Consider the following 22,476-nt stretch of genomic DNA (forward strand, 5'->3'; position numbering starts at 1 on the left):
CCCAAATATCCATACCAGGCCCTTCAGGTCTGGTATGGATTTTAAGGGAAACTCCACCCCAAATAAAAAAAAAATGGCACAACCCTTGCCCAGTGGTTGTGGGGGTCTGCGGGCGGGGGGCTTATCGGAATCTGGAAGACTCAAAGGGGACCCCCAGATCCCGCCACCCCTGTGTGAAATGGTAATGGGGTACATTGTACATCTACCATTTCACACAAAAAAAGTGTCAAAAATGTAAAAAAAGACAATAGCCGGTTTTTAACAATTGCTTTATTAATGTCTTCTTTTCCGCTTCTTCTACCATCTGCTTCTTTTCTGCATTCGCCAGTGACCCCGCCCCCCTCTGACACCACGGGGAAAGCCATAGGGAAGTCCTGGTGAAGTCCATGTGCGTCAGAGGGGGGCGTGGTCACCAGGTGACGCCGCATCCTCAGTTATAAAAGAACTGTCAGAAGAACAGAAGCGTCACACGGCGGGAACTTCACATGGAAGCGGGTCGTCCGGAGAACCAATCGGGGAAGAAGAAGCTGGTGCAAGATGCGGACGAGAAGACCGAAGGAAGAAGCAGAGGAAGAACAAGATGGAGGAAGAAACCTGAATGCAGAAAAGAAGAAGATGGGAGAAGAAGCGAGCGAGCGCCCCCCCCCCTCCTGAACCGTACCAGGCCACATGCCCTCAACATGGGGAGGATGCTTTGGGGGTCTAGTCCCTAGTCCAACTTAGGAGCAACAAGAGAGGGGGGGTATGTTCCTACATACAGTGGGATTATGGAGAACTAATGTAGCCAGCCTCTAACACCCTTGTACCCAACCTGTGGCTCTTTGGTAACCGCAGAATGTAGTGGGAGAATGGCAAAGGTGGGCACTAGTTGGGGCCCACCTGTGTGAGATTGTGGCCAGCAAACCTACGTTAGGCATATAGTTTATGTTTAGATTAAGGTAGTGGTTATGCTTAGGCAGGTTTAGGTACTGTCTGTTTAAGGGGTTCTGTGTTGCAGGTTCGGAAGATCCAATGGGATTGCTGGGAAGGTGTTGGAAGCCTGGAGTGTCTATAAAGAGCAGCTGCGGTGGGGCTTATTTCCTTTTCCCCCTGGACCGGACCAGCAGCAGAAGTGCTCCTTTCCTCCCTCCCTAGTCGCGTGCACCTCTTATGTGGTGGGGTCACCCTGGGTTTCTGGGGGGGACTGTTTGTTATATAAAGAAGGTTGTTGACTGGCTGCCGAGTTCTGAAAACTGGGCAGTTTAATATTTTGGTAAAATTATTATGATAATAAAAGTAAGTGCAATTGGATGTTTTAGATGTTAAACCAATAAAGGTGCCGCGGCCAAATATTTGCCAAAATGTGTGGTGTGGTTATTTAGCAGTAGCCAGGTGGTGGTTAAGATGGGAGGGTGTGTGCCCTACAATCTCATTGATTAGTATACCGTAGTAACATTGATCTCTACTAGCCTCATGTAACACGTTCCCAATTTCATACTGTGTTCTGGTGCATATGCCCAGGCCAAAAATGTACCATGTCTGCACTTTTTGTGAGTTTTCTGATTTTACAAAAAAGCAATTTATTTTTGGAGTGCGGCTGTTCAGAAGGTTTTTCCTTAATTTTTGCATTAACCAGAGATCGCTTTAATGAACAAGTGTGTAATCATTCATGCATGTGAAAAAAAAAAAAATATGCACACATTTAACAGGACTAAGATGTTAATCAACTAGTGATGAATTTAAAGCGTTTGTAAACCAGGGTTCGTCAAACCTCGGGCGCCAGGTCGCAATTGCGACTAGAATTAGCGACCTGGCGCCTGGGGTTTCACAGCTGGGGTATCCTGTGTCTCCGTTCGCCCCCACCGCCCCCGCCACGCAATCATTTTGGGCCACGCCGGCCGGTAATTGAGGCCGCGACTTTGCTGCCTTCTGCAGGCCTATGCTTCCTTCTGTGATCTGGCGTCATTAATGGAGCTTCCCCTGTCTGTTTTCACTGCCATCTCCTTCCCCCCCAAACATTATATATATTTTTTATTCTAACACCCTAGAGAATAAAACGGTGGTCGTTGCAATACTTTTTGTCACACCGTATTTGCGCAGCGGTCTTACAAGCGAACTTTTTTGGGAAAAAATACACTTTTTTTTATAAAAAAATAAGACACTAGTAAAGTTAGCCCAATTTTTTTTATATTGTGAAAGATAAGGTTACGCCAAGTAAATTGATACCCAACATGTCACGCTTCAAAATTGTGTCCGCTCGTGGAATGGCGACAAACTTTTACCCTTTAAAACAGGGGTGGGGAACCTTTTTTCTGCCAAGGGCCATTTGGATTTTTGTAACATCATTCGGGGGCCGTACAAAATGATCAACTTAAAAATTAGCCTGTTATAGCGGGGATTAAACGTGTCCCCCCCCCCCTGCATCACTGGACCCCTTTACATTACACAGCACCCTGCATCACTGGACCCCTTTACAGTACACAGCACCTTGCACCTCTGGACCCCTTTACATTACACAGCACCCTGCATCACTGGACCCCTTTACATTACACAGCACCCTGCATCACTGGACCCCTTTACATTACACAGCACCTTGCACCTCTGGACCCCTTTACATTACACAGCACCCTGCATCATTGGACCCCTTTACATTACACAGCACCCTGCATCACTGGACCCCTTTACATTACACAGCACCCTGCATCACTGGACCCCTTTACATTACACAGCACCTTGCACCTCTGGACCCCTTTACATTACACAGCACCCTGCATCACTGGACCCCTTTACATTACACAGCACCCTGCATCACTGGACCCCTTTACATTACACAGCACCTTGCACCTCTGGACCCCTTTACATTACACAGCACCCTGCATCACTGGACCCTTTACATTACACAGCACCCTGCATCACTGGACCCCTTTATATTACACAGCACCCTGCATCACTGGACCCCTTTACATTACACAGCACTCTGTACCTCTGGACCCTTTACATTACACAGCACCCTGCATCACTGGACCCTTTACACTACACAGCACCCTGCATCACTGGACCCCTTTACATTACACAGCACCCTGCATCACTGGCCCCCTTTACATTACACAGCACAAATACATGAGTTACCATGACCATTGACCAGTGCAGGACATTTACCTAGGGTTGCCACCTGTATGGGATTGACCCGGACAGTACAGGGTTTGAAACATGTGTCCGGGTCTCCTTCTGCCTTCTACCCGGACACATGATTCAAACTGTACTGTGGCTTAGCTGGTGGAGGAACACTAGTAGTTAAAGTTGGTAGGGGAAAGATCTTATCCTTATACAGCAGTTCGGACAATTTAATCTGAGCCCCAATGTCCTCTTCTATACAGATACACTGAGAAATGTAATTGCTGGGATCAGCAGCACAAGGATTACTCTGCAGGGACTATTTGATGGTTTTCGGGCTCAGGCGGAGTAATCCTTGTGCAGAGGTTCTCGGCAATTACATTACTCAGCCAGGGTATCTGTATAGAAGAGGACGTGGGGAGATTAGATTGTCAGGACTCAGAACTGCTGAATAAAGATAAGAACTTTCCCCTAATGACATTGTGATTTTTTTTTTAATATGCAGCATGGGGGGAGGGGGTAAATGTCCTGCACTGGTCATGGTAACTCACAGTGCAGGACATTAATACATGAGTTACTATGACCAGTGCAACTGTGTAGGTAGGACATTTACCCCCTCCCCCCGCCGCCATGCTGAATATTAAAAAAATCACAGACCGTCATCACAGTTAATAATCTTCAGACTGCATACAGAATGATGCCGTCTGAAGATTATTAACTTTGATGACTGTCTGACACGGCGGTGGCGTCACTCACGGCGGGCGGGGATTACCATTCATGGCTGGCTGGGATGGCACTAGCCAGCGCCACCGACGAGGAACCATTTCCAGCAGCAAGTAAGGCAGCCATAAATATTATGCTGACAGCATCATGAAATACGGCGTATTTTTTTAATATGCAGCATAGCGGCGGGGGGAGGGGGGTAAATGTCCTGCACAGTGCACAGGACATTAATACATAAGTTACCATGACCAGTGCAGGACATTTACCCCCCCCCCCGAAATGCTGCATATTAAAAAGATCATATTCATCATATTTACATTTAATGATCATTGATGCAATTTGAAAATTATTAAATGTAAATGGGATGAATATGATCTTTTTAATATGCAGCATGTGGGGGGGGGGGGGTAAATGTCCTGCACTGGTCATGGTAACTTATGTATTAATGTCCTGTGCACTGTGCAGGACATTTACCCCCCTCCCCCCGCCGCTATGCTGCATATTAAAAAAATACGCCGTATTTCATGATGCTGTCAGCATAATATTTATGGCTGCCTTACTTGCTGCTGGAAATGGTTCCTCGTCGGTGGCGCTGGCTAGTGCCATCCCAGCCAGCCATGAATGGTAATCCCCGCCCGCCGTGAGTGACGCCACCGCCGCCGGGCAGGGCTGTAAACCTAGGGGAGCAGCTCATCAGCTGCAGTGCAATGGCTGAAGGCTGGCGCCGGCTAACAGGGGCAGGCCGCAGGAGCGGAGTAAATGCTATTGGCTGGAGGCTGGCGCCGGCTAACAGGGGCGGGCCGTAGGAGCGGAGTAAATGTATTGCGAAACACACGGACAATGAATGAATGATCGCCATGATCATTCATTCATTGTCAGTGTGTTTAGCAATACATTTACTCCGATCCATAGTGACAATCGGCGGCGCTGTTTTACGATCGCATGGGGGGCCGGATGGAATGATTTGGTTCCCCACCCCTGCTTTAAAATCTCCATAGGCGACGTTTAAAAAATTCTATAGGTTGCATGTTTTAAGTTACAGAAGAGGTCTAGGGCTAGAATTATTGCTCTCGCTCTACCAATCGCGACGATACCTCACATGTGTGGTTTGAACACCGATTTCAAGTATGCGTTCGCTTCTGCGCGCGAGCTCGGCAGGACGGGGCGCGTTCCTGGCTCCTAACTTTTTTAGCTGGCTCAGAGATTCCAAGCAAATTTGTCAAGCCCTGTTGTAAACCCAACATTTCATATTCGTGATATGTGCCTGCTGTACCATGTACTTATATGGGAAGATATTCTCTTTGTATTGCTTCCTTTGTGTGAAATCCCTGGTGTTCTTGCCAGTATCTCTGATTTCCTATTAAAAACTGACTACGCTAAGCGGGAGAACACACCGTAATCAGTTCTCTAGCTGTGCTGAGAACTCAACCTGCTCTTCTCCAATGATCAGACTTGTCCTGACACCCCCCTTCCCACTTGCACAGACTTTTACTGGGAACATCAGTGTGCTGCTGCTTCTCCTCCCCCCAGCTCTTTTGCAGCTGAGAACAGAAAGGGGAAAAAAGTGTGTATACATTATTATTTTATCTATACACAAATATTTTGCCTTTAATTTCTGTTTTAAACCATGAAATTGTTCTTCCATGTGGCAGCACTAGATGATGAATGTCTCATCTATTTAGATTGTTTTACAAGGTGAGGGTTTACAATCACTTTAAGGAAAAAAACAAGGCAACTTTGGGAAAATGTTACCAAAGCAGTGCTGGAAATATAAATACAGTGGGGTAGATTCAGGTACATTTGTGCATTTTTTACTGAGGCGCAGGGCAACGTTTTTGCCCTGCGCCCCCGCAAATTTTCTGCGCTACCCGCGATTCACGGAGCAGTAGCTCCGTAAATTGCGTGGGCGCTCCGGCAAAATGCCCGGCGTAAGTGCGCGCAATTTAAATGATCCCGTAGGGGGTGGGAATCATTTAAATTAGGCGCGTTCCCACGCCGATCGTAGAGCGCATGCTCCGTCGGGAAACTTTCCCGACGTGCATTGCGGCAAATGACGTCGCAAGGACGTCATTTGCTTCAAAGTGAACGTGAATGGCGTCCAGCGCCATTCACGATTCACTTACGCAAACTACGTAAAGTTCAAATTTCGCGACGCGGGAACGACGGGTATAGGTAACATTGGCTGCCCCTGCTAATAGCGGGCAGCCTTACGCGAAAACCGCTGTACGCAAACGACGTAAACTGCGTACGTAGGGCTCGCGTAACGTTGTGAATCGGCGTTAGTATGCAATTTGCATACTATACGCTGAGCACAACGGGAACGTCACCTAGCGGCCATCGCAAGAATGCAGCCTAAGATATGCGGGCATAAGAGCCTTATGCCACGCATATCTTAGGCTGCAGTCGGCGTAACGAGGTTCCTGAATCAGGAGCATTCGTTACGCCGGCGCAAGTAAGCAATTGCGCTGCGTAACTATGGTTACGCAGGCGCAATTGCTCTCTGAATCCGGGCCAGTATTTGCAATCCAACTTTCAAAGGTATTCACTGTGATTCCATTCAAGGCAAAATAAAACATTGGCCTACAGCCTGGGAAACCATTCAATCTTTTCAGAAAGAATGACCCAGCCAGTTGGTTTTAAATTACTCTTCAATCTTTGTGAAAACGTTTTTCTGTCTCATGTTCGCTGTAGTTATTCTGGCTTTATTAATGACCTGAATCAAATTAACTCTGATGTTAAATAAGCACTAAAATAATATCCAGTTTACAGGGTTTTACTGTGTATTATTTGCTGAAATCAGCACTTATTATGGGAAATTAGATGCAGTGCAAAAACAACAAGCTGGTGCCTTTTATCAGTTTGCAGCCATCTGAACAATTAGATATGTTATAGTGTGTTGTTATTGGTTGGTTAAAAAAAATAATAATTCTAAACTGAGTTTCTACAATCTAAGGCCCCTTTCAGACGGACGGATAGAATGGTGCTTTTAGCTGCGGATTTTCTATTTTTCTACCGCAGCTAAAAGCACACAATGTTTTCCTATGGCCCCATTCACACACAGCGTTTGCGTGCGATTACGTTACATGCGGTTTGGTGCGAATAGAAAAAATAGAATTGAATGCGTCCAGGTGCGATGTAGCGCAGCTATATGCACATAACCGCAGGTAATCGCAGTCTTTTTTGTCAACTGCGGATAGCAGCGTTTTAGAATTCAAGGGACCCAAACAAAAACAAAAAAAATAAAAAGGGTTGCTATGGAAATGAATACCGCAGCTAAACGCGGCCGCAGTTAAACGCACGTAAACGCATGTAATCGCAATGTGCAAATGCAGCTAATCGCAGTGCCTGGAGCCTTGAATTTCACAAAACATTTGTAGTGCTTTTAACTGCGGCAAAACAGCCGTCCGTCTGAAAGGGGCCTTATACTATAAGCTTCAAAGTAGTTGGAGTACCATGTTTCCTTGATTGTAGTGTGAATATGTCATAAAGGTGACTTTATCAGATGTGTGGCTGGCCAGATTCTATTCTTTTTAGTGTGAAGCTTTAAAGTAGAACTATGACCTTTTTTTTTTAACCACTTCCATATCGGGCCTATTTTGGCACTCCTCTCCTACATGCAAAAATCATATTTTTTTTGCTAGAAAATTACTCAGAACCCCCCAAACACTATATATATATATGTTTTTTTAGCAGACACCCTAGGGAATAAAATGGCGGTCATTTCAACTTTTTATCTCGCACGGTATTTGCGCAATAATTTTTCAAACGCCTTTTTTTGGGGGAACAAAAACGGTTTCATGAATTAAAAAATAACAAAACAGTAAAGTTAGCCCAATTTTTTTGTATAATGTGAAAGATGAAGTTACGCCGAGTAAATAGATACCTAACATGTCACGCTTTAAAATTGCACACACTCATGGAATGGCGCCAAACTTCAGTGCTTAAAAATCTCCATAGGCGTTGCTTAATTTTTTTTCTTTACAGGTTACCAGTTTAGAGTTACAGAGGAGGTCTAGTGGTAGAATTTGTGAAAAGGAAAAAAACTGCGCTAAACCACAAAAACAAATGTAAAGCAGCCAGCACTCAAACAAACAAAGTAAATCAGGAAAAATTGATAAATAGTGTGGCGCTGAAGTGTATCAAACACGAATACTTATAGTAACATAACATAAGATCAATAATGTAAAGTGCAAACAAATCACAACTCAGTGATACGATGTGAAAGTCCATGTGCGATGGCCGCACACCACAAAGTAATGTGATAGTGAGTCTTTCAAATAAACACTAAATGAATATATGCGGCTAATAGATAAATAAAAGTCCATGTGCCGTAATTACAAAAATTGTTCTTCTATGTGGCAGCACTAGATGATGAATGTCTAATTGCCTGATGGAATCATGAAGACATCAAGTATGGACAAAATAGGTACTCTTAGGCCGGGTACACACGAACAAACATGTACGGTGAAAGCGGTCCGTCGGGCCGTTTTCACCGTACATGCCTGCCAGAGGGCTTCTGTACGATGGTTGTACACACCATCGTACAGAAGTCCGCGCGTAAACAATACGCGGGGCGTGTCCGCGTCGTCGCCGCGACGATGACGCGGCGATGACGCGGAGACGTGGGCGGGCCTGCCATTTAAAGGCTTCCACGCATGCGTCGAAGTCATTCGACGCATGCGAGGGACGGCGGGCGCCTGGACATGTACGGTAGGTCTGTACTGACGACCGTACATGTTCGAGCGGGCAGGATTCCAGCGGACGGTTTTAAAACACGTCCAGGAATATTTGCCCGCTGGGAAAAGGCCCGGCGGGCAAATGTTTGCTGGAATTCGGCCCGCTCGCGCCCACACACGACCGAACATGTATGCTGAAACTGGCCCGCGGACCAGTTTCAGCATACATGTTTGGTCGTGTGTATGGGGCCTAACCATAAGATGTGGACTCAACTGTTTTGCAACAGTAAGGCCCCGTACACACGGTCGGACCGAACCGATGAGAATGAACCGAAGTTCAGTTTCATCGGACCAAACCGACCGTGTGTATAGGCCATCGGTCTGTTTTCCTTCGGTCCAAAATTTTAAAACATTCTTCAAAACCGAACCGCTGGACCGCTGCCCGATCGGACCGAACCAATAGTTAGTACAGAAAAGCATCGGTTCAAAACCCGCGCATGCTCAGAATCAAGTCGACGCATGCTTGGAAGCATTGAACTTATTTTTATTCAGCACGTCGTGTGTTTGACGTCACCGCATTCTGACCCGATCGGATTTTGGACTGACGGTGTGTACGCATATCAGGCCGTACGGCCACTTCAGAGGTGAACCGATGAAAATGGTCCGACGGACCAGTCACATCGGTTTGGTCCGACCGTGTGTACAAGGCCTAAATCTAATGCGCTTGATGCTCTCAAAGGACCTGGATGACGGCTTTCTGAGCTGAAAAGCGTCAGTTTTGCTTTACAGCACCCCATACTGCTTTTATTATATGTGATCATTTTTATCCTATTTTGTTTGTCATTTTTATATGACTTTTTATAAATAAAACCTGTCATGTTTTTTTTTTACCTGCACCACCCGGAGCACTCTTTTTTGTCTCTTTTTGCTTTTCGGAGCCTGTCAGAATTGTTCCATATCCATCCTGCAGCGGTAAGGTCCATTAGTTCAGTTCCTGTTGTCTTTTTGATATGAACCTTTACAACCACTTTAAGAGCTCCATCTATACTCGGGATCTAGTCATTATACAAGCGATGTTCAAGTTGTAGATTAATTTAGTGCACTGAATCAGGTGTTGCGTTTAAACGGGCCAGTTGGGACTGTGGTGCTGGGGTGAAGAAGGGAGAGAACTGAGATAGAGAACAAGGTCATTCCTCTGCCCTTCTCCTGCCTGGACTCATATACTCCAATTTAAATAGAGTTGGCAGTTAATTCACTGAAGTAATATTCTGACTATAATTTGTTATTCTTGTGTGTTTACCTCTGCTCTCTGTTTTTTTCACTTAAAGGAGTCCCCTGAAAGCAGATGGATTTGATATTTGAAAATTCTTTGTTTTGCTGTACATACCTTTGTACAGCTATTTTCTTCCCTGGCTTCCGGGTAGGGCCTCCCGCGGGAGTGGGCATTCCTATCCAGCAGGTGATTGACGTGATGACAAAAACTACCTCCCCCCGTCGCATAAGGAGCGTCACGAATTGCCGAAAGAAGCCGAACGGCGGTGCGCAGGCGCCGTAGAGCGCTGAGTCGCCGTTCAGCTTCTTTCGGCAACTCGTGACGCTCCTTACCTGACACTTACCTGTCCTACAGTCCAGCGATGCGGCCGCCCGGAGGCTCGCTCCTCATCCCCCTTCTCTCCTCAGCGCATTCATAGCAACTGTGGGCACCCAGCCGTGACAGCTGATGGCTTCACGGCCGGGCACGCACTGAGCATGCACGAGTCACGCTGTGCTCTGCTATTGGCCAGCCAATATGCTGGGACCTATGTTGGGTCCAAGAAGATCACTGGCAGGGAGGGGCCGCCTAGGGCGCGAGGAGGAGTTACCTAGATGGCCAAAAAGGAAGGAGGAAGTGAAGTGAAAAGTGAAAATAAGTTACACATTCCCAACCCAAAAAAATGACATGCCAAATGTTACATGTCAGGGGGCGGGAGTGCTTAAAGCCAAAGTTCCACTTTTGGGCGGAACTCCGCTTTAAGCAAGTTCACTGTAAAGATAATTTCTGTGTTCACTACAACCTGTGTCCATTTACTGTGGTATTTATACTACATTGTTGCCAGGTGTGCCAGTGGGGTTAAGTCTGTTCTTGGGGTTGAAGAGGCAGAGTAAGGAACAAAAATATTCAAGTGGTTCCTACGGGGGTTGTGCTACAGCTAAAACTGTGATATAAGCAGCTAACAGTAGATATCAGTAGATCCCTACATTAGACTAAGGCCCCTTTCACACGGGACGGATCAGCGGGGATCGCCCTGTCTTTTCTCCGCTCTCCCCTATGGGATGGAAAAGTAGGTTTTTCCTCCGTCACACTTTGGCGGATCGGAGCGGGTCGGATGTCAGCGGACATGTCACCGCTGACATCCGCGGCTCCATAGAGGAGCACGGAGCGCCCTTTCAGATCCGCCTAAAAAACTGGCAGGCGGACCTGAACGGGCCGCCCGTGTGAAAGAGCCCTAAGGGCCCTTTCACACCTGAGGACCTTATGTCCGTATTTCATCCATCTGTTTTCAAATGAAATACGGACATACATGTATCCCTATGGGATTACGGATGTCAGCGGATGAACATCCACTGACATCCGATCTCATCGGTCCCCGCTAAGGTCCGTTTCTGCGGACGGAGGAAAATCCTCACTTAGCAAGTGGATGATAAAGGTACGGATCCTCATGGGATCCTTACATGGTTATATAGGGCCATATTCTCAAACAAGTTACGCCGGTGTATCTACTGTTACACCGGCGTAAATCGAATTTCCCGCCGGCGTATCATTGTTTTGTATTCACAAAACAAGATACGCCGGATTTAGGCTAGGATCCGACTAATGTAAGTCACTTACACTGTCGGATCCTAAATGTAATTCGCCGCCGGCCGCTAGATGGCGTTTACGTTCAGGTCTCATTTGTTTATGCAAATGAGCCTGATACGCCGATTCCCGAACTAAATCGCGTTGCGTAACCGTCGCTTACGTCGTTTGCGTAAGGTTACCCCTGCTATATGAGGGGTAACCTTACGCCAGTCCCACGTATGCCATGTTAAGTATGGCGTCGGTCCGCGTCGTCTTTTCCCGTCGGGTACGTCGTTTTACTAAGTCGTTCTTGAATACGACTTTACATCAATGACGCACATGTCGGCGTCATTGACGTTTTCCGTCGAGAACTGGAGCATGCGCACTGGGCTATTTTAAGCCCGGCGCATGCGCAGTTCGAACAGCACGGGGGCGCGCTTAATTTAAATACAAGTCACCCCCTTTGAATTACGTGGGGATACACCGGGCCTTTTACACTACGCCGCCGCAAACTACAGAGCAAGTGCTTGAGGAATACGGCACTTGCTCCAGTAAGTTGCGGCGGCGTAGTGTAAATGGCTTACGCTACACCTGCCGCAAAAGTACGAGAATCTGGCCCATTGTGTTTTGATGTAGCACTGACAAAGGGATTTTTCTGGCCCCCAAAACTTGGCTGGCTATTTTTTAGTGTAAACAAATTATTTTGGATTTTGTTATTCTTTGGTCTGGTGGTCCTTCCATGATTTTTCCTGGTAGCCTCAGCCTACCCTTTTTATTGTGAGCAGCCTAACCCGAGTCAGCGAGCTCTCCTAATGTTTTTGTCCTCTCACTACTTTGTATGAACTGTATATCAAAGTCCCAGTGTTTTTTCTTCATCGAAATGTAATGAATTATGACTGCTGATTGGTTGTAATAAATTGCTGTTCAGTTAATGCTTCTGCCATAAGTGACATTCATATGGTAAAAACTTTAATTGTTTTTTATTTCTCAACTTTACCCTTATATAATGTCACGCAAATAAAACCTACATTTATGTGAAACTCAAGAGAGGGATATGCCATGGTCCTACCAATGACTGTACACCTTGTTCTCTATGCAGGCATCAGGTGTCCAGGTTGATAATTCGGTTACCCTCTTGTTCCAAGAAATGAAGCTGAAGAGGTCTGCAAAGAAAGCCGTTTTCTTTGGCTTCAGCAGTGATGAAAAAAAAATCGTTGTGGAAGAGGGGAAGGAAATCTTGTCAGATGACTGTGCAAATTTTTTACAGAGGTTGAAAGCACTCTTACCTGAAAACAAGTGCTGTTACGCCTTGTTGGATATTAATTATGTTACTGGGGAATCAACGAAACAGGACCTGATATTTGTAATGTGGTAAGTTATAAGGAACTAGTATGCATGCAATGTGTGTTCTTTCTTATGATGGGCTAAGGTCTGTTTTTGGAGTTTGTGCTGCCATAGGTACATATGAATGATGATGTTTTCTTGGCCGACTCAACTTATTGTTATAATAAGGGCTGCAAGTTAATTATCTGGGAGTGTCTCAGACTTTTGGACCAAGGTAGAACAAACAATTAAAATCATCATGGGAGTGTCTCCTGGGAGAAACCCGGCAGCATTCCTCCTGCATGATACACCGCTCCACAACAAAAGATATAAAAACTCCTTATTGAAACAACTCCTTACTGCAGCAAAAGCCTTCTGTTCCACCCAACAAAATACACTGGCTTGCCAGAATTACAAAAAAAATTCAAATGGAGAACCTAACCATGGTGATGAAAGAACAGTAGGAAAAACCTGTACTCATTACAGTGGAACTGACTCGGTTTGCGAGTGTTGACTCACAAGACGAGCAGAATTCTAGCTAAATAGGCCTGCAGTACCTCATTTAGCCTGAATTACGGGGGCGCAGAAGCTGAGCAGAGCTGAAAATAGGCCTGTAGTACCTCATTTGGCCTGAGGTACGGGGGCGCAGGAGCTGAGAAAAGCCGAACGTTGGCCTGCAGTACCTCATTTGGCCTGAGGTAAGGGGGCGCAGGAAACAAGCCGAAGTGTCCTCGGGCCTTTTTGGACGTTTTCTACGCTCTCTGGCGCGCCCTCACCTCTGGCCGCTTTCGGTACTTCATCCCATTGAAGTCAAATTATTTTCGTGTTTATTGACTTCAATGGGAAAACTCGCTTTGATATGCGAGTACCTTGGATTATGAGCATATTCCTGGAACGGATTATGCAAGTAATCCGAGGTTCAACTGTATTTCTTTTACAAGTAACAAACATTATTAGCTTCCCAACAATAATCCCTTTACCTTCCAGTTCTCGATGTGTGTAGAGCCACTAAGGAAGCACTTAGTACTTATTAGACACTTGGGGCCAGATTCACGTATCTGGCCGTATCTATTTACGTTACGCCTCCGCAACTTGGACAGGCAAGTGCAGTATTCACAAAGCACTTGCTCCGTAAGTTGCGGCGGCGTATCGTAAATTGGCCGGCGTAAGCCCGCCTAATTCAAAATAGGCTGGTAGGGGGCGTGTTGTATGTAAATGAATCGTGACCCCACGTAAATGACGCACCTAACGAACGGCGCATGTGCGCGCATGCTCAGTATCATGTCGAATTTACTCCATAAGATACGCCAGGCCCAATCCCTGTGACGTGAACGTAACCTACGCACAGCCCCATTCACATACGACTTACGTAAACAACGTAAAAAGATACTCTTGCCGACGTCCATACTTTGCATTGACTGTGCCACATATAGCAGGGGTAACTTTATGCCAGACGTAAGCCTAACGTAAACGGCGTAGCGGGCGCAAGTAGGTTTGTGAATCGGCGTATCTACCTAATTTATATATTCAACGCGTAAATCTACGGAAGCGCCCCTTGCGGCCAGCGTAAATATGCACCCAAGATACGACGGTGTAGGAGACTTACGCCGCTCGTATCTTGGCCAAATCTATGCGTAACTGATTCTAAGAATCAGGCGCATAGATACGACGGCTCACATTCGGACTTACGACGGTGTACGTGGAGATACGCCGTCGTAAGTCCACTGTGAATCTGGCCCTTGGTTTACAAGCTGCTTGTTTTTGGTTCAGGGACACAGGTGAACTTGTAGAGGCGGTCCCCTAGTTACAAACACTCAACTTACAAACAACTCCTACTTACAAACAGAGGGAGACAACAGGAAGTGAGAGGAAATCTACCCCTAGGAAGGGAAATTCACTTCTGTAAGAGCTATTATGGGAAAAAGGTACCTCCACTGATGCTTTATCACCAAGGCTTGTTTTCAAAACACCACAACATTTTCAAAATCCAATTGTCATTGGGACAGAAAGTGAGGTGAAAACTTCTGAATAGAGGCACAGACAGCAAAACAAATGTTTAATACTTGTGACTTCTATCAGTGCCTGGTTAAAACTTGTAGGAGTTTTCATACTGCACTAGCTGTCCTATCAAGATGCAGGACCCCTGAACCTCTGTCTGGACAGTGCTGATTGGCCCTGTGCTGATCACATGCACTCTCCCAAGAAAAAAAAAGAAGAAAAAAATATCTAACAATACACACCAAACTGAGCATGTGCAGCCTGACTCCAGTAACTATATCTTCTCCGGACCTGTTTTGGAGTCAGTGCAAGAAGGATTAACCCCTTAGGTTCCACAGTGAGTATAAGAAGCATGCTTTACTGCAAATACAGACTGATATTACTGTTGTGGGTTTAGTAACACTTTATGTTGGCTTGTCAGAGATGTTAAAATAGTTATTGCAAAGCCAAGCCTGTGCAGATGCCCCTTCAGTGCTCTCTAAGCAATTTGAGAAAGAGTATCTGCCTCAACTGTCAATATATGGTGCCTTCTGTGGTCACCCAGTGTACCTCATTCTGTTTCTTCACTTCTTTGGTATTATAAGAGTACACCAAGAGTAGGGATGAGCCGAACACCCCCCTGTTCCGTTCGCACCAGAACCTGCGAACACACCAAATGTTCGTGTGAACTTTAGAACCCCGCTAAAGTCTATGGGACTCGGAATTTGAAATTTAAAGTGCTAATTTTAAAGGCTAATATGCAAGTTATTGTCATAAAAAGTTTTAAAAACGTCCGTTTTTCCGGTAGCAGTGAATTTGATAATGTTAAAAGTGAAACAATAAAAGTGAAATATTCCTTTAAATTTCGTACCTAGGGGGGCTGTAAAGTATGCATGTGAAAAAGCGCATGTTTCCCGTACTTAGAACTGTCACTGCACAAAGTGTAATTTCTGAAAGAAAAAAAGTCATTTAAAACCGGACTCGCGGCTATAATGAATTGTTGGCTCCCGGCAATTCAGAGGGAATTCATTCATAAAAAAAAAAAGCATGGGGGTCCCCCCAAATTCAATTACCAGGCCCTTCAGGTCTGGTATGGATATTAAGGGGAACCCCTGTCAATTTTAAAATAAATTATGTGGGGTTCCCCCCAAATATCCATTCCAGACCCTTCAGGTCTGGTGTGGATTTTAAGGGGAACTCCACCCCAAAATTAAAAAAAAATGGCGTGGAGTTCCCCCAAAAATCCACACCAGACCCCTTATCTGAGCACGTTAACCTGGCCAGCCACAGAAAAGAGGGGGGGACAGAGTGCGCCCCCCTCTCCTGAACCGTACCAGGCCACTTGATGGGGACAAGGGGTTCATCCCCACAACCCTGGCCGGTGGTTGTGGGGGTCTGCGGGCGGGGGCTTATCAGAATCTGGAAGACCCCTTTAACAAAGCGGACCCCCAGATCCTGGCCCCCACCCTGTGTGAATTGGTAATGGGGTACATTGTACCCCTACCATTTCACGAAGGAGGTGTAAATAGTTGTAAAAAAACACACACACACACCGTAGAAAAAAGTCCTTTATTAATAAAAAAATAAAAATAAAATCCAGCGGTGATAATCCAACGTTGTCGGTATCCAGCGACGGGTGATCTGCTCTCCGGTCCAGCGATGAGAAGATCATCCAGGATCCAGAGCGCAGCATCGCCCGCCTCTTCTCTCTGCCGGACACAGCCCGGCGAATGACGTGGCTGAAGCTGTAACATTTCTTTTATTGGTAAGGCGGGGGCCACCCGTCATGTGACCCCGCCCCCTCTGGATCCCGGATGACTTCTCATCGCTGGACCGGAGAGGAGATCACCCGTCGCTGGATACCGTCAACGTTGGAGCAGGGACAGAGTGGATTACCACCGCTGGATTTATTTATTTATTTTTTATTAATAAAGGACTTTTTTCTACGGTGTGTGTGTGTTTTTTACAACTATTTACACTTCCTTCGTGAAATGGTAGGGGTACAATGTACCCCATTACCAATTCACATAGGGGGGGGCAGGATCTGGGGGTCCTCTTTGTTAAAGGGGTCTTCCAGATTCTGATAAGCCCCCTGCCCGCAGACCCCCACAACCACCGGCCAGGGTTGTGGGGAAGAGGCCCTTGTCCCCATCAACATGGGGACATCCTCCCCATGTTGAGGGCATGTGGCCTGGTACGGTTCAGGAGAGGGGGGGCCGCACTCTGTCCCCCCCCCTTTTCTACGGCCGGCCAGGTTAACCTGCTCGGATATGGGGTCTAGTGTGGATTTTTGGGGGAACTCCACGCCATTTTTAAAAAAAAATTGGGGTGGAGTTCCCCTTAAAATCCACACCTGACCTGAAGGGTCTGGAATGGATATTTGGGGGAACCCCACATCATTTTTTTTCTTAAATTGACGGTGGGGTTCCCCTAAATATCCATACCAGACCTGAAGGGCCTGGTAATTTAATTTGGGGGGACCCCACGCTTTTTTTTTTTTTTTTATGAATGTATTCTCTCTGAATTGCCAGGAGCCGACAATTCATTATAGCCGCGAGTCCACTTAAGGACCGCCTCCTGCACATATACGTCGGCAGAATGGCACGGCTGGGCACATGCACGTACAGGTGTGCTATTGTCAAGCCGTGGATCGCGTGCTCGCGACCCAGTACAAAGCTCCGGGACCGCGGGACCCACGGACCCGATCGCCGCTAGAGGCCCGCGATCGGTCCCCGGAGCTGAAGAACGAGGACAGCTGTGTGTAAACACAGCTTCCCCATTCTTCACTGTGGCGGCGTCATCGATCATGTGATCCGTTTTATAGGGGGACACAATCGATGACATCACACCTACAGCCACACCCCCCTACAGTTGTAAACACACTTCAGGTCACACATAACCCCATCAGCGCCCTCTGTGGTTAACTCCGAAACTGTGAAAATGACAATGGTCCCAAAAATGTGTCCAAATTGTCCGAAGTGTCTGCCATAATGTCGCAGTCACAAAAAAAATCGCTGATCGCCGCCATTAGTAGTAAAAAAAAAAAAAAATTAATAAAAATGCAATAAAACTATCCCCTATTTTGTAAACGCTATAAATTTTGCGCAAACCAACCGATAAACACTTGTTGCGATTTTTTTTTACCAAAAATATGTAGAAGAATACGTATCGGCCTAAACTGAGGAAACAAATACATTTTTATATATTTTTGGGGGATATTTATTATAGCAAAAAGGTTAAAATATTTGAATTTTGCTTGGGAGCCACGTCGCACGACCGCGCAATTGTCAATTAAAGCAACGCAGTGCCGAATCGCAAAAAGGGGCAAGGTCCTTTAGCTGCATTTTGGTCTGGGTCTTAAGTGGTTAAATGACATTTTTTCTTTCAGAAATGACACTTTGTGCAGTGACAGTTCTAAGTACCGGAAACATGCGCTTTTTCACATGCTTACTTTACACCCCCCCATGGTATGAAATTTAAAGGAATATTTCACTTTTATCGTTTCACTCTAAGCATTATTAAAATCACTGCTCCCGAATAAATGTCAGTTTTAAAAAAAAAAATTGCATTGATACATGTCCCCTGGGGCAGGACCCAGGTCCCCAAACACTTTTTAGGACAATAACTTGCATATTAGCCTTTAAAATTAGCACTTTAGATTTCTCTCATAGACTTTAACAGAGTGTTCCGTGGCTTTTCGAATTTGCCGCGAACACCCCAAACTGTTAGTTGTTCGCCGAACAGGCAAACAGGCAATGTTCGAGTCGAACATGAGTTCGACTCGAACTCGAAGCTCATCCCTAACCAAGAGTATAGACACAACCCCTGTGACTTTTCACACAGTCCTTCCTATTGTAGAATCCACCCTTCTTCCTACCTCAACAGTTCAGTTTCACTCACAATACAATAAGTAACACACACTTTACCCTGGCAACACAGTACACTATTTTTATCACACAAGCATAGCCCTACCCACATGGGAAGAAAGCCTGAATAAAACCATTAGAGGAGTAGTCAATAAATTATACCTCTACTGCTGCACCAGTGACATCACTGGATGCGATAATGCAGTGGAAGACCAATGTAGATAAAAAGTCATGCTCTTTTGACAGTTGTATTCTGACATGAAAAGATTAAAGACTAGTCAACAATGAAAATTAAACATTAAGATGCTTAGAGCCACCATAGTATGTGGGTTAGTAGGGGTTGAGTTTTTCATCCAGGCATTGCAATACTGTACCAGTATACCCCACTCTCATTTACCTGTAATCTGGTGACCATACAATGCACCTCCTGGTGATTAGGGATGAGCTTCGTATTCGAGTCAAACTCATGTTCGACTCGAACATCGTATGTTCGATCGTTTTGTTGAATTACGAACGTTTTGGGCCGTTCACGCCAAATTTGAGTTGCGTTTCACGGCCCATAATTCACTGCGGCATTGTGCACAGTGCAATGCTGGCTGATGATTGGCCAAGCATGCACTATGACCCGCATGCTTGGCCAATCACAGCTTGCAATAAACGGAGAGCCATAATTGGCCAAAGCCAGGGTGGCTTTGGCCAATTATGGCTCAGGAGGTTTAGTACATGCCCCACACTATAAAAGGCCGCCTGCAGGTCGGCCTTGTGTAGTGTGTTGCGGTGGTTAAAAGAGAGAAGACAGAGAGATAGAGAGAGAGAGTGTCATTTTTAGTAGGTAGATAGAGCAGGCAGGCAGGCAGGCTAGTCAATTAAAGTTACAGGCCCGGATTCCGATAGAATGCTCTATCTATGGGCGGGTGTAACGTATCGCAGATACGGTACGCCGCCGTAACTTAGGGCGCAAGTTCTGTATGCAGAAACAACTTGCGCCCTTAGTTACGGCGGCGTAACGTATGTGTGGCGGCGTAAGGCCGTCTAATTCAAATGGGGATGATGTGGGCGTGTTTTATGCAAATGCACTGTGACCCCACGTATTTGACGTTTTTCATGAACGGCGCATGCGCCGTCTGTGGAATTTCCCAGTGTGCATTGCTCCAAAGTACGCCGCAAGGACGTATTGGTTTCGACGTGAACGTAAATGACGTCCAGCCCCATTCACGAACGACTTACGCAAACGACGTAAAATTTTCAAAACTCGACGCGGGAACGACGTCCATACTTAACATAGGATACCCCTCATATAGCAGGGGTAACTTTACGCCGGAAAAAGCCTAACGTAAACGACGTAAAAAGATGCGCCGGCCGGACGTACGTTTCTGAATCGGCGTATCTACCTAATTAACATATTTATCGCGTAACTATACAGAAGCGCCACCGAGCGGCCAGTGTAAATATGCAGCCTAAGATACGACGGTGTAAGACACTTACGCCGGTCGGATCTTAGGGAAATCTATGCGTAACTGATTCTCTGAATCAGGTGCATAGATACGATGGCCCGCACTCAGAGATACAACGGCGTATCTGGAGATACGCCGTCGTATCTCCTATCTGAATCCGGCCCACAGTGTGTAGAGGATATATATGCATCCCAGGTGTTGTATATATATTTATACACTGTATAGTTTAGCTAGATCTGCATTTCCTAATTTACTGGCAGGCAGGTGATTGTGCTAGCTGCAGTATTCTCACGTGGTGTACTGCCTGTGTCTTCTGCAGTGTGCACCTAAAGCTACGTGGTGTGTACTGCCTGTGTCCTCTGCAGTATACTCCTAAAGCTACATGGTGTGTGTACTGCCCGTGTCGTCTGCAGTGTGCATCTAAAGCTACGTGGTGTGTACTGCCTTTGTCCTCTGCAGTGTGCACCTAAAGCTACGTGGTGTGTACTGTCCGTGTCCTCTGCAGTGTGTACCTAAAGCTACATAGTGTGTACTACCCGCGTCCTCTGTAGTGTGCACCTAAAGCTACGTGGTGTGTGTAGTGTCTGTGTCTGTGCTATTTTTCTCAATGACTTTCATCCATATTGCAGGGACAAGACATTACATTAAAGCCGCAAGCAGTTTTAAATTACTTTTTTCTTATAGTAATCTCATTTTGTGCAGGGACAGTTCTAAACACGTGCCACTTCACAGGCATACTATAGACACCCAGCAGGTACGATATTTAAACGACCGTTTTTAAAACTTTTTCCATTGATACATGTTCCCTGGGGCAACATCCGGGTTCTCAAAGACGTTTTACGACAATAACTTGCATATTAGGCTTTAAAATTAGCACTTTTGAATTTGAACGTTCGAGTCCCATAGACGTCAATGGGGTTCTAAATGTTCGCGCGAACGGTCGGTCCGTTCGAAGTTTCTGGTGCGAACCGAACGGGGGGGTTCATCCCTACTGGTGATCCTAGAGTCCCTTGCCTCACATCATCACTCTTGTTACAATCTGACAATATGGTTATCTTTAGATCTACCAACAATTATGTAGTGTAAGGGTCTGATTGCATACAAATTGATTAGTTTGGTTAGTTTAGGTAAGTTCTAACATTACATAGATTCGGTGAATGTGAAGCAGTTGATACAACTATTGTACAGTAAGATTTTACCTGCATGCATAGTGAGCTTTAGGGACTTGAAAAATTACCTTTTGGGTATTTGGGTATTGGCCAGTGGCGCCCCCCCCCCCCCTCTCCATGCATCCGGCCCCTTGATCTGCATGCAAGGCAAGGATTCCAATGGGTGATTTTTATTTTTTAAGCATGTGATTAGAGCCAGAGGCTCTAATAGGCTTCAAAAAGGGGTGGGCTTGGGGCACAGAGCACTGCGCCCAAAGCACATCCAGTTGTGTGACAAAAGCGATTAAATTTTTGCTATTGTCACACTGATTCTGCCTCCTGGGCCTATTTCCCAATTGGCCAAAAGGAGGAGCTACCCTATTGGCCAAGGTACGAGGAGGGAGGAAACGCACAGCGAGGACAACGTCGTGATGCCGAGGAGGAGATGCACTGCAAGGACACTGCCGTGATGCCTAGGAGGAGATGCAGGGGAAGCCGGCTGCCCATCTCCGGGGGGAAGCGCTGCCAGGGGTAAGTGTTAAGGGTGACCCGACCGGGGGGTGTGGCTGGCTGTGCCCTGTTTGCCGCCCACCCCAAAAAAATATACCACCAGCCGCCACTAGTATTGTCCAATGCACTTACTTGTAATACAAGCAAGTTGGGCAATGCTGTGCTCCTGCCTACCAACCCAGACATTAACATAGCCTTGAATAGCGTCTTAATGAATATTGTGTGAGGACAAGTAAAAGATTTCTCATGCAAGGGCAGTATACCTCTATTAAAGCCAAACCGACTGAAATCATTTAAATATTTCATGATGTGGGAACACAGAATATAATAAAAATAAACGTTTATTTTCAACAGATATTGCTGGTTTTATGACAGATATCATGTACGTTTTGCTGTCCATAAATCATTTATATCAGGGCTCGACAAACCCCAGGCTCCAGGTCGCAATTGCGACCAGAATTAGCGACCTGGCACCTGGGGTGGCACAGCTGGGGTACCCTGTCTTCGTGCGCACCACCCCCCGCACGTGCGATCGCGCCGGGCCGCTCCGGCGGTAACTGAGGGCACGGCTTTGCGGCCTTCTGCAGTCCTATGCTTCTTTCTGGAATCTGTGGCCCTCTTGTGGTGGCCGTTGGTATGACAAGACAACCAGCAATGCTAATGGAGCTTCCCTGCCTGTTTTCATTGCCCGCCCATCTCCTTCCCTTATAACCCCCAAACATTATATATATATATTTTTTATCCTAACACCCTAGAGAATAAAATTGCGGTTGTTGCAATACTTTCTGTCACACGGTATTTGAGCAGCAGTCTTCCAAGCGCACTTTTTTGGGAAAAAATACACTTTTTTTTAATAAAAAAATAAGACAACAGTAAAGTTAACCCATT

At 46.0% G+C, this 22,476-nt stretch overlaps 1 protein-coding gene across 1 annotated transcript in view; it reads left to right on the forward strand.

The window, feature by feature from the left end:
* LOC120937625 (cofilin-2-like) overlaps window positions 1-22,476 on the forward strand; it is a 44,116-nt gene that overhangs the window by 13,949 nt on the left and 7,691 nt on the right. The window contains exon 2 of the mRNA XM_040351003.1: window positions 12,410-12,681. Coding sequence (XP_040206937.1) covers window positions 12,410-12,681 — 272 coding nt within the window. The remainder of the gene's footprint in view (window positions 1-12,409; window positions 12,682-22,476) is intronic.

This window comes from Rana temporaria, chromosome 4 (assembly GCF_905171775.1).
Source record: "Rana temporaria chromosome 4, aRanTem1.1, whole genome shotgun sequence".
Lineage (NCBI taxonomy): Eukaryota > Metazoa > Chordata > Amphibia > Anura > Ranidae > Rana > Rana temporaria.